Source organism: Canis aureus, chromosome 22, assembly GCF_053574225.1.
Source record: "Canis aureus isolate CA01 chromosome 22, VMU_Caureus_v.1.0, whole genome shotgun sequence".
NCBI lineage: Eukaryota > Metazoa > Chordata > Mammalia > Carnivora > Canidae > Canis > Canis aureus.
The window spans coordinates 44,024,619-44,041,970 of record NC_135632.1 but is presented as its reverse complement, the minus strand read 5'-3'; the positions used below and the strand labels follow the sequence as shown (position 1 = coordinate 44,041,970).

Here is a 17,352-nt window from a genome sequence, read left to right as displayed (position 1 = left end):
AAGTCATCCTGGATGTCTCCAAAGCACAACTACCATTCCCAAACTGCCCACTTCACTAAACAAATCACCTGCCTTTTGGGCCAATCTCCTTCTAAGGCCACGGGATCCTAGAGCAGGGCCAAGTCTTATTCACACACAGCACTACCATAGTTCCTGCCATGCAGCTCCTGCCATTCAACAAGTATTTGTTCCAAGAATGAGCTACTTCCACTCAACAAGTATGTGAACAATCTAGGGCTTTTGCACTTTCCACATGACATGGACTTAGGAAAAGATGCAATGAAAAGATATGAATGGACTGAGATTTTGATGGCTAAACTTCGGATTGGATTGAAAGGCCCAAGAATGAACAAGGCACGCTTGGCACTGAAGCGGTAGATTGTTCTCTTTTTATTCAACACCATAAATGTCTGCAAAAACAAACAAACACAACAAGAATTACATTCAGTGACAAAACAATATTTATGAGTTCATTTAGAGAAAATTCAGAAGAACCACAGATTGAGGTGTGGCTTAGTTTTTTATGATAATGACAGTTTATAATCAAGTGCTGTCATTCTGAAGCCCAAGGTACTTTTTAGCCAGCCTACACTTTGACTCTGGACATCATCAGATCTACCATGTGGCCTGGGTCTTACTCAGAGTCCCAAGATAGGTACTGGGCTGTGGACTGTTCACCCAGTGGGATACTTTGGAGGTCCAGAAATGGAACATCCAGGCCCAGCAGATAAGCAAGAATAGAGACTAGTAACTGGGGCAAACAAAATCCTTCATAATATACTCCATGGTATGTATTTCTGACGTAGACTAGAAGGGAACTTGAAGAGATGGAAGTAGTATTGAACATTGACATTCAGCAAATTATTTTAAATTATTTTGATTACAAATGAAAACTTCCTAACAAATCATAGCATAGTCAGGGACTTAGAGAGTTCACATTGTTGTTCACGTTGTATCTATCTCAATTCTACATGAGATAGTCTAACAATAAGTTCTAACCTTGAGGATCATCAACATAAAAGTCATCAAGTTTCCCAGACTTGATCTCCCATTCTCCTCACAGACATACAGGCAAGTATGCCTGTGGTTCCCAACTGGTAGGAGAGGCCCTAAAAAAGACATCTGGAAATGCATGTGAGTATTTTTGATTGTCACAATTTTGATTGCCTGTCACAAGGCCCTACTGATTAGATAGGTTTAGTGATGCCAAACATAGGACAGACCTGCTAAATGTTACACTGCCCCATCCAAAATGCCCACTGGGCTCCGTTGAAGAATACCATACCTGTGCTCATTTCTTCCTAGTATGTCTCCCTGGGCTTTGGGAATGAAACAGCCCCTGGACAACAATCCATCACCCACAGGCTTTTAACATCAACTCCCAGATCTCCTTCCTTCCATTCAACTGTAATCTGGCTATCCCTTTACATGTCCCTAAGGCTATTAATTACAAAAAGCCTTCACAGAATGAGGGTCATTCCTGTTTCCCCATGTCTCTGCTCCTTTAAGATTTGCAAAAGTACCACTTGACATGTAATCCAGTATGTTCTTATACAGAAAAGACAGGCCTTGTCATCCAGGCCCAATACAGCAGGATGAATGCTGCCTTGGCTGGGGTACGAGAACTTCAGCCACTGCCAGCCATCAACCATCCTTTGTTGAGTTGCTGGAACTAACTTGTCTGCTGGCCATCTGGCTGTAGGAAAAAATGGAGTAGGATATTTTCTGTTGCCTCTATAACAAAGGGAAATGGGCCACAGAGTTCTTTGAAAGCTATGAGCTCAGGAGCCAGAGACCCATTTTAGGGATTCCAGGCACTTCCTTTGGATATAAAGACAATTTTAGAGCAGAGAGCAAACCTCTCCTTGAGGTGGGTCACCCTAGATTAATAGGTGGCATGATATGGCTCTGCCTCTGTACCCCTTGATGTTTTATTAATGCTATCTCTGACTGCTTTAAATATTTCAACTAATGGTGTATTTAACTATACTCACCAGGGTTTTAATTATTAAAATGAGAGGCACCAACTCCTTTTGTCTGCTGAGATATCTCTACTCTGTTTTTTGTAGCTCTTCAAAATGGAAATTTCTGAAGATAGGAAGTGGCCTTAGATGACAGAAAGAGCCCTTGGGCATGAGTCCCAACTCCATCCCTTATTAGTTGTTTGGCCTGGCATAATCCACCTCCCCATCTAGTCTTTGGATTCCTTATCTGCAAGGTGGAGAGCTAACTACCACATATACCTCACATGACTACTGCGAGTACCAGGCACATGGAAGTCATCGGTGTGCAGAACTCTAAAATCATATCTTCTGACATAAAAGGAGAGCCCAAGATGAGAAGAGATGATTCTAGAACAGAACCTATCTTCCCAGGACTATCTGCACCATAACAAGCTGCTGTCTGCTCCAGCCTTGAGGCAGAAGACCTCCAACAGTTAACTCACACTTAACAACTCTGCCTCCAAGAAGGCCCTGGGATTCTGGGGCATAAGGAGAAGAAGAAATATTGGAGTGTTTTTGTTCCTTCATCTCTCATCCCCTTTCTTGAATTTCCCCCTCACATCTCTCTTTCCTCTATATACACAGGTCCCATTTGGTCTGGTAATTCTAGGTCTGTCCCAGGTGCAAGGACATACCAGGCAACATTGAGAGATCAATTTCATATAGTTGCCAGCAGAAAATGGTCTCAGTATCTCATATTTCTAGGACTTCTCCCCAAACTTCCTTCTTCTCTGAACTCAGACAGGTGAGGTTGGTTTTCTATTCTCTGGGGTATCACACAGTGAGATGATGATGGCAAGGTCTTCTGAGCTTCTCTTGAAAGGGGAGGACTGTCCTCACTGCCCCAGTCTTTCAAATAGCCATCAGAGGAGCTCTTTTAAGGAACTTTTACTAGAATTTCCCTGTAAGAACTACATTCAGGTTTAACACCAAGCCTATCACATATTGGCATGGGATTTACATAAAATCTCCATATGCCCAGTTGATTACCATATTCTTAGCTTCATTTATTGAATTTCTATTATGTATCATGTCGGCGTATGGCTCAGGCATCCAAAAATCTCATTTAATAGCCCAACAAACCTATAGTTAGTTGAGAGGTTTTCCAAGGAAAACTCTTATAAAACTCTTATAAAGTGCTTCCATATCACGTCCATGTTATAGGAAGCAGGCATTTTACAGATCAGAAAAATGAGGATTGGTGAAGTGACTTATCCAAAGTCAAAAAGCCAGTCACTTAAATGGCCTACACCCAATTTTTCTGACTATTAGTCCAGTCCTTTTTCCTGACACCATTTGTTTTCTCTGTTTCCTTTTTAATCTTCCTGCTGCTTCTAGTCCTCCTCTTTTTTGCCAAGACATACATTACAGAGAAAAAATGAGGACTGAAAGAGGTTTTTAGTACTATGAAGGCAATGACAACTGGTGATAGCAAAGGAGAAGAACAGACATCTATCTGGGGTTTGTAGAGATCCGTGTTTGGAAATTCTTGTAATAGTCATTGTAACTGCATGGCTAGAACACCCCAGGCCCCCCTTCAACTACCTTATGATTTCTGTAGAATGGGTCCAAGTCTTCCAGGGGCCTTGCTATCAGCTCATGGGGAATATCACCATAGAGCTTGGGCAACTTCCTGGAGACCTTTAGGTCAAGCTGAGGCCGAGGCTGGGGTTCTGCTGTTGTCTTGTCTTTGCACCTCTTTTTCTCCTTTTGGATGGCAATTCTCTTCTCAATTGTAGCCAGAGTATCAGAAGTGAAGGGACGGAAATTCCGTTCATCTGGAAAGATCACTGGGTAGCATCTGTCATCCATTGTCATCCTCAAGACAGAGATAAAGAGCAGATCCTCAGAGAGCCCTGGAAGGCAAAAATCACACAGCCTGCCCTGGAATCCCACTCTCCAAGGATAATGTCATGAGAGGCTATAAGAATTAAGTGAAGTGAGCTGGCTTGGGAGCTCATTGGCTGTGGAGCAGTTCCAATGGACCTGTGGAGCAGGATACAGTAGGATTTGGGGCATTGGGAAGACCAAAGCAGGCCATCATTTCTGGACGACCTGGGCGTAAGTGGTAAGTTCAGAACAATGGGCAGAAAAAGCCCAGTCTCTAAAACTGAGACCCAAGCATTGACCAAGACAGTAAGACTGAACCCACCTAACTACTGAAATGGAGCTTGCAGATGGTGGGCAAATGGCTGCAGTGTGAACAGAAGCAGAAAGAATAGGGTATTGAGTGGGACATAACTATGGGTTGCAAAATCAAAACCATAAGTGCATGCATATTCTCACTGTTTGGTCAGCAAATATCTTAAAAGGTGATGGAATGGAAACAAAAAGGCCATAAACTTAGGCACAAACTCTTACACTAACACCCATGATTCTATGCCAACTCTTTTACTTCTGAGATCCCTCACTTCTGGTAGAAGTGAGACCCCAAGAAAGCAGAAAGGTTTTGCCAAAGCTAACAGGGTCACTCTGCTGCAGGATAATAGCTGTACTGGCCCCTATCCCTGACAGCCCTTTCTATAAGGACTTTTTTCTATAGCCTCAAGTCTAAAAGTAGGTTCTGAGAAAATGCAGTAATGCTCAGGTTAAATGCCCTTACTCCCCATGTCAATGCCAAGCATCTTCTTCCTTTCTTATTTACCTGAATGCCAATCTAATATAGATTTCCAAGGCACTCCAGAGAATTACAATGGGTAATCCAACATAGCATTGGTTTATTCATTCAGCAACCAGTGTCTGCTCGGTGTCTGTTTGGAACAGTGCTAGGCACTAACAGAGAAGAAACACTGGTCCCTCCTCCTGGTCCTACAAGTTATGCTGCCCTGAGGTAGTAGTGGAGAAGACAAATAAAAGATAGTATATTACAACAAGAGTAAGACAGATGCTAATATAGGGATAAGTAGATGGTGCTATGTCTGTGCATGGGATGGGTGTCTAACTGGTCTTTGGGAATCAAGGATGATATGCCAATGCTTTAATTTCTCAGTTAAGAGACCTGAAGGGGTTGTAAGACATAGATTAAAAAAAAAAAAGGAGGAATTAGAATGTGTAGAAGAAACAAACAGCAAGTACGGGAACCCATCGGTGAAAAAGAACATGGTTTCCATCTGCCAGGGATGGAAATTTTGTGGGATGGAAAGGCCAGATAAGGCTCCAGTCAGCATTGAGTGAGCATGTGGGGCCCTATAATCCTTAGTAAATATCATGGATTTCATCCTAAGGGTAATGGGGAATTGCTAAAGAGTGAGTTGTTGTTGTTGTTACAGAGGAGTAACACTATCAGGTTTTAAAAATATATATATCCCTCTTATTGATGAGAATGGATAGGACTTAGGATGAGGGGCTGATGGAAGTGAGGAGTTGGACCTACAGAGATTGTTGCAACAATCACAACCACTGAGGATTACCTAATGGAGTAGTGGATCTGATAGTCACTTAAGAAATAAACTTGACAAGTGATTTATGGGGAGGGAGAGATTTGAGGGACAAGAAGGAGCTGAGGTTCCTGGTGTGGGCAGCTGGGTCAACATGGTGCTGCTCACTCAGAGAGCATTGCGTTTAGGGGCCATGATCAAGGCAACATATGTGTCTTTAAACACACTAAGGGTAATGTGATGCCCATAATGTGAATCATATGTCAACTGAAATGACATAGGGAACCTAGATTCACTGCATTCTGTTCCATGCATTCAGGGTCAAGCTCTTTATGGATGTACCTGGATGATGGAGTTGGCCACACTACTTAAATTACTCTCTCTCTCTTCCCACTCACCCATCCACTTCTCTTCCCCTCCATTCCACTTCCCTCTCTCTCATAAATATATATGATTGAATTGGTATAAATTAAGTGGGAATATAATTATACTCTACTATATTTGGTTCTAGAACTCATGAAAGACATGTGAGACAGGGATGAAGTTCTCTGCAGTTAACAGCATATGGATATTAGTTGATCCTAGAAAATAGATGAGCCTAGAAAGACCCTGGATGGCAAAAACTAGACCTTATGCTAAGGTACAACAAGGAATCCAGTGCAGGACTGCTATCATAATAAGGAGACCTTAAGGAAGAAACTGGACACTCTGCCCCTATTGTTCTGACCCTGGGGATATTTTGCTCAGTCTCTAGAAAAAAGAGACTTGATGGAAATAAGTAACACAAAATAATGTGCGCAGAAACTGTGCACAATAAAATTTGTTATAGATGCTGAAATAAGAACCACATGTTAGAGTTAACATTGAAAACTACAAAAATTGACCCAGGAATAAGAGGACTTAATTATCAACCCAAATAAATCTGACAAAATAAAATCACATGCAGTAAAATTTTCTTAATAACTGAAAAAATTGACAAAAGAATCAAATATTTTTAATAAAAGCAGACTCAAGATTGAACTGTAGGAATACAGGCTGTGCATGCAAAATTAATTAAATTAATAAAAATCAATATGGTATAATTGGTAAAATTTGAAATGATTCAAATCTTCATTATGAAATTTATACTCTAAATACTTAATTCTGAAAATTTTCCTGTACAGAAAATAGATCACATTATATGGAAAATTGGTTGAAGAATTAAACTGGCTAAAGTGCAATGCTTTCCCAAGCTTCACTAATAATCAAGTGTGATGGCCAATTTTTCAGACTCTGAATGACTCTTTACAAAAAAAAAGTATTTGAATATATGCTTCCAAACAATGAAAAGAGAATGCAAAAAATGGAATCCAAAAAAATCCAAAACATAAGTGTACCTAATCCAAGAGTCCAATAAAAAAAAATTCCAGGGTAACTGCACTACAATCAGCTTAAAAAACAATTGATCCAACTAGAATTAGAAGTCAGACAGCCCTAAGAAAAACCTTTCGAAGGGAGAAGAAATGGGTAGGAAATATCAGAAAGGGAGACAGAACATGAAGACTCCTAACTCTGGGAAATGAACTAGGGGTGGTGGAAGGGGAAGAGGGCAGGGAGTGGGGGTGAATGGGTGACGGGCACTGAGGGGGGCACTTGACGGGATGAGCACTGGGTGTTATTCTGTATGTTGGTAAATTGAACACCAATAAAAAATAAATTTATTATAAAAAAAAACTTTCGAGATTGAAGTAAATTCTCTGTAACAAATAACATGATTAAACAACTGATTTCTTAATAGGTAAAAAAGAAAGGCATTGAAACAATAGCTCTTTGGAAGTCAGGTTTTACATATGATGCCAACTAAATGGCTTGAGCAGTTGATAGAAATAAAAAAGAAAGTCCGAAAAAAAAAATAAAGAAAGAAAAAGAAAAAGAAAAAAAAAGAAAGTCCGGAGGTGCCTGGGTGACTCAGTAGTTAATGCATCTGCCTTTGGCTCAGGTTATGGTCCCAGGGTCCTAGGATCCAGTCTGGCTCCCTGCTCAGCAGGGAGTCTGCTTCTTCCTCTCCCTCTGCCCCTCTCCGTGCTTTCTCATGTTCATGTGCACACTCTCTCTCTCAAATAAATAAAATCTTTAAAAAAAAAAAAAAGTTCACTTGACCTTGACATTTAGGACATTCTTCTTCATGCAGTCAGAGTTCATCCCCTTCTCTATGGGTCCAAATGTAGTACTTGGTTTTAGAGACTAGAAGCTACAAAATCATTGCATCATAAAAGTTATATACCAGTTTTTAATTTTAACAATCATCCTATAGATAAAGCAGAATTTATTACAATTACAGAATAGAATTCAAAAGATATAAATGTTATAAGATGTTTTTGCAGGCTAGAGTTGGAAAGCAAAGATGAAGGGAGGCTCTGAGCCACCAATTTCCTCATCTTAAACACCTGGAGAATCAAGATATTCTATCAAAGGCCGACAGATCAAGCAATCGACTCTAAGTCTAACCCTTAAAATTATGCAAGTAACCAAGCGCAACACCAAATGAAAAATATACTAAGTAGGGGATCCCTGGGTGGCGCAGCGGTTTGGCGCCTGCCTTTGGCCCAGGGCGCGATCCTGGAGACCCGGGATCAAATCCCATGTCGGGCTCCCGGTGCCTGTGTCTTTGCCTCTCTCCCTCTCTCTCTCTGTGACTATCATAAATAAATAAAAATTAAAAAAAAAAAAAAGAAAAATATACTAAGTAGCAGAAAGCGGAGGAATCACGAGGACAGCAGAAGGCTTACTGTCGCACTAAATTCCTCATCTTGCACAGGGACAATTCGATAACTGCTACTTAACCTTGACAAATCAAGAAATAGAAGCTTAAGAGAATCAATGAGAGTTAACTAGACAATGGCCAGCACACTAAAAAACTAAAAGGGTTAAAAGTGGAAATGAGGATACAGGCAGAGGTGGGGACATTTTATTTTTCATGTGAGACCCCACACAGCATTTCTTCCTTCTCAGTTATTTGAATTATGTGCATATAAGTGTTACTTTTGCAGATTTGCAAAAGGACCATAAAAATCCTTCCAGGGCTCCAAATATCCTCGGATTTAACCTAGAGAGTCAAAATATCGGTTACAGTGAGAGGTTCTAAATCTGAGTCATAAAGAAAGGAAGCATAATCTCAATTTGCAGTCCGAACCAAGAGGCCTGCACGATATGGATCATGATTTCACATGGGAAACCGCAGTGACAGGAAGGCCCATGCAGAGGCTCTGAGGTGAGAGACCTCCCTGAGGTGAGGCACTAGATTGCAAGGGAGGTGGGAGTTACCCATCAGAAGCTCCGCTTCTGTTCCTCTGAGGACTGGCCCCCAGCAGGCTCACAGGCTCACTCCCCCTGAATAGCCAGAAGACAAGCACTCATCCTGGAAAGAGGGCTGAGGCGTCACCTCCCTAAGCAGAGACTCTAAATTCCTCAAGAATTCACTTGCAGTGAAGATTAGGTAGCTCCAGGCTTTACTTCCAATCTTCAGCCCTGATAGAGCTCCAATTGCTCACTCATTCATGCACTGGGTGCTGGAAATACAAAATGATTTAAAACTCTATCCCAGCCCTCGAGGCTCTTACAATGGCATGGGGAATTAGGTGAGTCAAGGATGAAGGACAAAACCATACAGTGAGTGTGACTGCACTAGAGGGAACTTTAGGAGCCCAGAAAACAATGTGGTAATGAAGAATCACGTGGACCCCTCAGTGGGATCCCCTGAACTCTGGCTTCTGGTTGGGTTTGGCCAATGGGAGGCCCCAGCAAGAGATCCAGAGGATGGTGAAGAGTGAAGTCAGGGTCTTCCTCTCCACCTCTCTCCCCAGTGGCAGCCATGCCCCACAGCTGCTGCCAGGTGACCCATCCATAGGGCTCTCTCTGGTTTTACAACACCCTCCTCCCCTGACCCTTTCAGATGTGGGTGCCATTACACCCACATTCTCACCACACCTGAAAACTGTACCCTCACTGTATCCTGTTACTGAACTCTGCTTGCATTTAAAAAGTGTTCCTTTAATAAAATATCCTCAAAATGCCCAGTTTGAATGTACCATCTGTTTCCTGCCAGAGCCCTGGCTGATAGAATCATCCATTAAATAAAATTGAGAAAACAAGAAAAGGAAATGATCACCCACAAATCAAAGCCACCCAGCACATGCAAGTATTAACATTTTGATATATTTCTTTTCAGCAATCTTTGGGTCCATATATGTACATAGCTGGCATTGTCATGCATACACAACTTTACATTATGAACTTTCCAATTAATGTGATATTACAAACATTTTTACAATGATAACTATCATTTAATGGCATCTACCTTGTTCCAGGCAAAAACTTAAGTGTGTTAACATTACATTATCTCATTTAATTCTAAGAACAATCTCATGAGATAAATATTATCCTTGGGGATTTCTGAAAGGAAATATTCATCTGCAATGAAGCTGAATTATTTGTGGCTTTCTCTTAGGAGGCAGAGGTTTTAAACCTATACCTTCTTAGAACAGTGTTTCTCTCTAGTTTTCTCTGTCAGTAAGAAGCCAAACCAGACAATCTGATCCTCACGCTTTACCTTAACCAGTAGGGGAAGTCACTGGGCAAGTCGCCAGAGGTTTGCAACAACACACTCAAAACATTTCAATGTGGATCTGGTCCACAAAACTTGAAACACCACACTGACGCTAATAAGAGCTATAAACTAGGGGTTAAGCACAGGGCCAAATGTTTTAAATAGATTATCTCTCATAATCTCTCCTAACTTCCCAGGAAATCTACATTCTACAGAAGAAAACATGAGGATTTAGAGAAATTGAGATACTTGTCTATAATCACATAAGGAAGTGCTAGACAATCTCAATCCCAAGTAATCACCACTATGCAATCCACCTACCTGCCTAGTTCTTCATACTCCAAGCTAAGACATCTCAAGAAGGTGAGAGAAGAGAGTCAGGAGGTGAGCCACACCGATTCCAGCTGGACTGGGTGGGGCCTCTGATACCCTCACTGTGTGACGTGTTTCCCAGGACATCAGCCTCACTGCCACCTCCTCATTCACCTGTCAATCATTCCACCTCCCCCACCATGATACCCTCCCATCCACCCAACACAGAAGCCCAGTGGTAATGCGCCCTATAAGATGCCCCTTTGTCCATTTCGGTGGTCTAAACAGCAATATCTTAGCTTTGTTGACACAGAAGCCATGTCCGTTAATACGGGTTACAAAAAAATAATACCTCATAAGAAAATTAGAAAACAAATGAACATGAACAGACTTTAACACAATAGATCCCAATCCAAAATCAATCCCAGATTGATTAGCTTGTCAGCTCTTCAGAAAAAAAATTTAAGTGTACATTAATTTCTGATTAAGTTAATTGGCCATAGGGAACTCAGAAACTATTTGGAGGATTTGCACCATAGTTTCAGAATATAGGATTTGAGCATATCTTTTCTAGAAAACGCCATTCAAACAAAGTCCAGTGTTGTGAGTACCTAGCCAGCCAGGCAGCCATCTCCCGTTCCCATGGCCCCAGGTCTTCACAGAGCACTTGAAAGGAGAACCACTCCCATGGACCCCATCATTGGAGCCATGTATCTTGTACCTGGTCCTTGACTCCGATTTGAGCAGGACATGACTACAAAAGGCCTATACTACATCCTGATGGTAAAAAAAAAAAAAAAAAAAAAAAAAAAAAAAAAAAAAAAACAGAGCAAGTTCCATAACGACAGGTCTAGCCTTGAAAGCACAGAAGAATAGGGCTGCCACCAGCCCAGAGGACTTACCTGCCTTGGTAAGGTGGCTCCAAACAGCAACCCCAGTGGCACCTCTCAAAGCTCTCCACAGAACAAGTCCCTCAGAGTCAGAGCTCCTGCTCCTGGCTGTTGGAGGCCTTCTGGGAGGGGCGGCTCGGAAGCTGGGTGGAGAGCGTGAGGAAGGCAAATGGGAACACGGCCAAAGTGATTTTAAAGAATCGTGTAGGAAACCCTGTAACTGGAGAAGTGACTGAGATGGTACTTACATTTATACTTTGGAAGCATCTGCCTTTAATCAGTGCTTAATCTAACTCTGCAGAAAGCATCATTAATAAAGAAACAGGTTGTTTTTTTCTTTGGCTCATCCAAGTGGGTGAGAGAACAGCGAAGAGTCTATCTGAAAAGCCATGCTGGGCTTCTGTAAGCAGTTTAGCAGCTTAGCCTGTAGGCCAACTAACCTAGGCACTCTAGGGTTTCACCCCCCAAAACCCCAAGGCCCACAATGTGAAATTGTTCATAAGGTACCCAGTCAGCTGCTCCTCCTTTCTTTTCTCTTGTGCCATCAACACTGGGGGTTCAGACCTATGAAAATACATGCTTGCTTATGCGGCTGTCATAAGGGACACCAAGAAAATCCCTTGGCCACCAAAGCAATTCCACAATGGATTTGTCATCAAACCCCAAATTCCTTCAAGTTAGCTTTTGTTTTGTTAATTCTTGGAGACAACTTAGATCTCTTTGGGAAGTGTCACACGATAAGCTATTTTCAGTTGTTGTCACCTTCCAGAGGCTGACAGCCAACAGGGATAAACAATGCAAGATGGGTGTTTACATGGAGGCAGGAGATAGGAAGTAGGTGTTTAAAGGAGTATTGGATTAGAATTACAAGCAGATTTTGGTCCTGCCAGAAGTGGCACTGAACACTAGTCAAAAGAACTGGGCATAAATCCCAGCTCTACCACTAAAGCTGCATGATATTGGATGAAGCACTCAATTTCTCTGAGCCTTAATTTTCTTTGCATAAAATGGGATAATTCTTTCAAACTTCCTCAGTCTTAAGAAGCAAATGTGGTAATAGCTATAAAAACACTCTGCAAACACTGGATATAAGTATCTTCATTTTCAAGAAGGAAAAAGCCTGGTTGCTTTTTTTCCCCCAACTGACTCAACACCTAGATCCCACGCAGAGAAAATGAAATCACAGACATAGGATTAGTACCAGGCTTGGCACAATGTATAGGCCCCGACTTTTTTTAAGCAGTGATCAGAAATTCTAAATCCCTGTCTGATTTCAGTATGATTCTCGGAATAAGAGAAGACCAAAGAATAGGAGAAGTACCTAGAATTAATAAATAAGTATTTTTTTATATGGATAAAAACGTGTGTATCCGAAGAGGTAAAGGAAGCCTCCAAATCCATTATCTTAAAAGGTCCTAGCCTTTTTAAATATAAACTCTTTGCAAATATTATTTTCCTAAGCCATTAAGTCATTTTCTGACTTCCCACTATGAAGTTTCAGAGAGCATCCTGGCTTCATCTTCAAGGTAAATACAAATGATTCCAAACATAAGGACTTTCAAAGAGTTATACACCATCACCGGCCACCCAAGCAGTATGGGGTTTGCATTCAGGACTTTTCCCAGACTCATCTCTCCAGTGGAGAACTTGGGGAAGGAAATTTGCATTTGAAAGCTGGAACAGAGTCTCTTTGTTGAGCCCTCATAATAAGAGGATGCTAACATCAGCAAAGGGTCAGGATGCCCCTACATTTGCATTCCTGGAGCCATTACACGTTGTCACCTAACTCTTGGGTGCTAGCAAGCAGCAAGACCCTGCCAGTCTGTCTTGTCATCTGATAAGCTGACCAGCATCAACATCAGTGCCCAAGTCAGGATCATCAGCTTTAGCAGCAGCCACATGTCTATCTGTTTATCTAGCAAACATGACATTGAACCTCCACTATTGCAGAACATCTGGAAATACCAAAATAAGACCTAAGTCCTTAAGGAGCATGAAGTCTGCTGCATGAGAAAGAAAGATGTACAAAGAACAATAGCAAGAAAGAGGGCATCAAGGAGCTGCAAGCAAGATGCAAACAGAGGTCTTCACAGAAGGGAGTAAGGAGCAACTCATTTTGGGAAGGCTTCCAAGAGGAGATAGGATTTGAGGTGAGGCTGAGATGATGAATGAGAACTCAATATGCAGAGCAAGTAGGGATGGGCTTTCCAGGAAAAGCCTGAGCAAGGACACACAGGCCCAGGACAGGACATGTGTAGAGAATCTCAAGTGGTTCCATGAGGATGGAGTAATGACAAGGAAAGGGGACAAAAGAAGAGGAGAATTTGCATGGCCTTGCATACCACTCGAACACCACTAAGGAGTTTGAACTTGAACTTGTATTGAATCACAGGTATGGCACTGGCACAGTCTTAAGCTGCTAATAATGTATAACCACTAACTCTTCTGTTTCCCTGATAGGCACCATCACTGGTATCTCACTGACAATAAGACATCCATGCAAATAAACAATGTTCATGGATAATGCTGAGGGTGTGACATATACCACAGCAGGTACGGCAGCCAGAGTGAATGGAACATTTGTGGGAAAACTTGGAGAGAGCAAACCAACCAAGGGGAGCCAACTGGCTCTGATTGATTTAGCTGAAATCAGAGGTGGTCTAAGGAAACATAGCAGTGGAACCAAAAGCAGCTGCTCTACTCAGAAACCTCCTAAAAGTTGGTTCCTGTATATTTTGCCCTCTCCAATGCCACAGAGTCAGCCAACAGCTTTCACATACATGTAGAGACCGAGCAAAGGTTTCAATGTCCAGTTCCCAAGATCTCCTGCAACACAAGAGTAAAGACTGCTGCATCCTCTAACTTCCAGAGTTCATTCCTGGCACCTGAATTTAGCATTTAGTACACTGTGCTTCCACTTTCTGATATGTATGCTGATATGATGTGTTCTTCTGACATGTAATATTGAGGAGTCTTTTAGTTGCAAGTAACAAAATCCTAGTATATAGTATAAGCAGAAAAGAGACTTTATTGGCAAGGATCACAGGTGTCACATAGAATCCAAGGGAAGAAATGCTGTGGACCCTCACAGAATAGAACCAAAAACTGAAGAATGATTCCTGCAGGAAACTCAAGAAACTCTGCCTCTCTTTGTCTCCTGTTTCTGTTGCTATTCCCCAGCCTCTATGCTCCCTTTTTCTATTCTATACTAGCTCTCTGTGGTCCAAGTTGACCTGACAGAAAATGACCATTCTTAACCACTGTGTTTAAATGCAGAGCCCTTTCTTTCTGGGATACGAAATCCCTGGGAAGCACCTGAATGATCTCATTTGGCCCCAGGACCTGACTCTGAACCAATCAACAGAGATCAGGAAGATGGAGGTAGGGCAGCTCCCACTGCCAACCTGAGGATGAATCCAGGAGGAGCAGCTCCAAGAGAACGCCCAAATGGGAACAGCACCAACATCACAATGTTTTAAGTATTAAATGAGGCAACGTGTATGAACTTCTCTTTGTAAAGTCTTAAATGTTGTACAAAGATAAAATTTTATGATTCTTTGGGAACCAAAAGACCTGGCCTTGAATCCTACCGTGTTGTGCCACCTAAAAGCCATGTGATCTCTTTTTAAAATTTCTCTAAATCTTGGTTTCTTCATCCAGAAATGGCACTGGTTTCTTCATCCAGAAATGGCACTGATAACAGCTACTATCCACAGCATTCATAAGACTTAAATGATCAGGAGATACCACTTTGTGAACTGTAAAGTGCAAGCTAAAATAAATGTAAGTGAGTGTGGTAAGAGTCAGTGTTCACATATGTGATTGCCCACTAGCAACAGTGTCCTTACCACCCCACCCTCACAGATGCAAATATACACACAATGCAAATTCTTTGTACCTACCACAGCCCCTACCACATTTAGGCAGCAGCAAGTAGTAGCTACAGTGGATTGCTTATTTGTGTAGGAGGGAGAGAGAAATAGGTGGAGGAAGGCAGGGAGGGAGGGAGAGAACAAGGCAGGCAGACAGGCATGCCGCCAGCCTGAGGCTGGGATAGGTGGCCAAGTCTATATGGAAGCCCAGTGAAGGGACTGGCTGGAAGTCAAAAAGGATATAATTAACTTAAGAATCACAATAAACTTGTACCCACACTTAATAGGTTTCAAATATTTTCTCAATTTACCCTGGCTTCATCCTTCTCGGTTTGCCCTTATTGAGGAGGCAGGGAATGGAAAAAGGCAAGGAAAATTCTTAAAGAGACAGCAGTCCTACACCTATAAACAAGAGGAGCTGGTGGCCTGCAAGACATCAGACCTCTGCAGCCACTCCTCAGAGAACACATAGCGGAGGGGAGTTGAGCTGTAGGGTCAGGGAGAAATACACCTGACCTATGAAGCTGCCTTGACTGACCTCCCTCCCCACCACCCCTCCTGGCTGCTCCCCCTCCTCAACTCTCCTCTCCAGCAGCCCTTAAACCCTTAGAGGCTGAAGGAGGTCTCAGGGCTGCAGATGAGTGTCCCTTGAAGAATTCAGGCAGGTTTGCCTCATGATGCCCTAGTTTGTTTTGTCATTTCAGCTTTTTCTGTGCTTTTTCCTGACTGGGCAGAAAATGGATGTTGGTATTTCTGGAGCAAATTTAAAGCCATCTGGAAATGAATTCACAATGTGCACAGAAGAGAAACAAGGTCTTCTGAGGTTCAAGTTCAGAAACAGAATGACTGGGTGTCGCAGGAGGAGTTGGAAGACCCTCCTGGCCTCAGGTTAAGTGCTTCACACCAAAACCTCAACTTGATGATACTCAGTTCTCTTTAAAATCCTGAGCATAGTAGCTCCCCTGGCTATCTCCAGGTGGCCCGACCAAAACCTCTGGGAGTACTGGAGCCTGTGGCCATCAGTGGCCATCTAAAGAATGTATCCTTTTATCTGTAGCACAGATGTTAGCTGTCTGTCCCTCTTCTGTCTCCTGGACCCCTACTGCTGTGCCTTGCTTCTGGCCCTGGGGGAATCTTTCTTGGCCTTCCCCAGCCCCATTGGGCTTTCAGTTCTTTTTATTCCCTTCAGTTTCCTACCATCTTTCCTCTCAAGAATGAGGCAAATTTCTTTCCATGCCTTGAGCATAACAGTTTGAAAGATGCTCCCTATTTTTTTATATGCATGCCCTTGGGTCTCATCTGCCATCTCAAGCAATTTATCTGAGTTTTTCTTTCAAATAAATAATATGTTCTCTGCAAAAGAAATTTTAGTAAAGAATATGTCTCCACCTGATGGGATTGCCGTAATTTGGAATTAGAGGTAATACTGTCTTATTTTGTTTGTTGTCAATTTTACATTTAATTTTAGAAATTAAAATGGATAAAAGAAATCTTAATTAATTTTTGAGGCCTTATTTGAGACAGGTTAGTCTTAAAAGACACCATGAAGTGAGTATGTATATATAGATTCCCAGATGACTAGAAAGTCAAACCACTGGGGTCCTTCTGTAGTTTCTCCCCTTCTGTTCCTCTCCACTTTCTAGAATTATCTATGTCCTGACCAGTCCAACCTGTCAGCATCTTTGCCCCTTAAGGTCAGTAAGACCACTCCCCCACAAGACTGAGGATGAATTTCTTTCTCAGAAGGGGTCAGGTCAATGGGCAGTAGGTGCACCCTGACCTTCAATGTACTCCTAGAGCCCTGGGACCTTGCTCAAGAGAAAGAGCCTGTATGGGTCTCTCTTTGCCCCTCTGAAGGCCCAAGCTCTCCTACCTCTACATACTTTGGCATATGTTCCAGCATCAGGGAGCCCAACACACCTCAACATGAGGACAGAGCTGCTACCAGGGTCCCTGTGGGGGACTGAGGGTCTCATAGCCTCAGTAATTCAAAGCCATAGTCCCTGTTGCCCTAATTCTATTATTATCACCCCAGGCCCAAATCCAGAACACAATTGTCTGATGAGGATCCCTGAAATCCCAGGTATGCATTCACACTCACTCATACATATACACAGAGAAAGAGGGAGAGAACCCAGAAGAACAGAGATGTGAAAGTAAGTAAGATGCAGAAAACCTAAGGTTTCATTGGGACCACTACTTGATTTCTTCTGTAAGGTTGGGCTTCACACACCCCAAACACCATGGGGCTAAGAAAGGAAGGCTCACAGACCAGGTGATCCCAAGGGGAGACAAACCAGCAAGCGGGCAGAC

General features: G+C 42.3%; 1 protein-coding gene across 1 annotated transcript in view; it reads right to left on the bottom strand.

The window, feature by feature from the left end:
• SCN11A (sodium voltage-gated channel alpha subunit 11) overlaps positions 1–11,307 on the bottom strand; it is a 91,585-nt gene extending 80,278 nt beyond the window's left edge. The window contains exons 1-3 of the mRNA XM_077865742.1: positions 11,180–11,307; positions 3,549–3,859; positions 292–410 (exon numbers count right to left, since the gene is read on the bottom strand). Of these exons, the coding sequence (XP_077721868.1) occupies positions 292–410; positions 3,549–3,821 (392 nt within the window). The 5' untranslated portion in view covers positions 3,822–3,859; positions 11,180–11,307. The remainder of the gene's footprint in view (positions 1–291; positions 411–3,548; positions 3,860–11,179) is intronic.
• Positions 11,308–17,352: the final 6,045 nt, after the last annotated feature.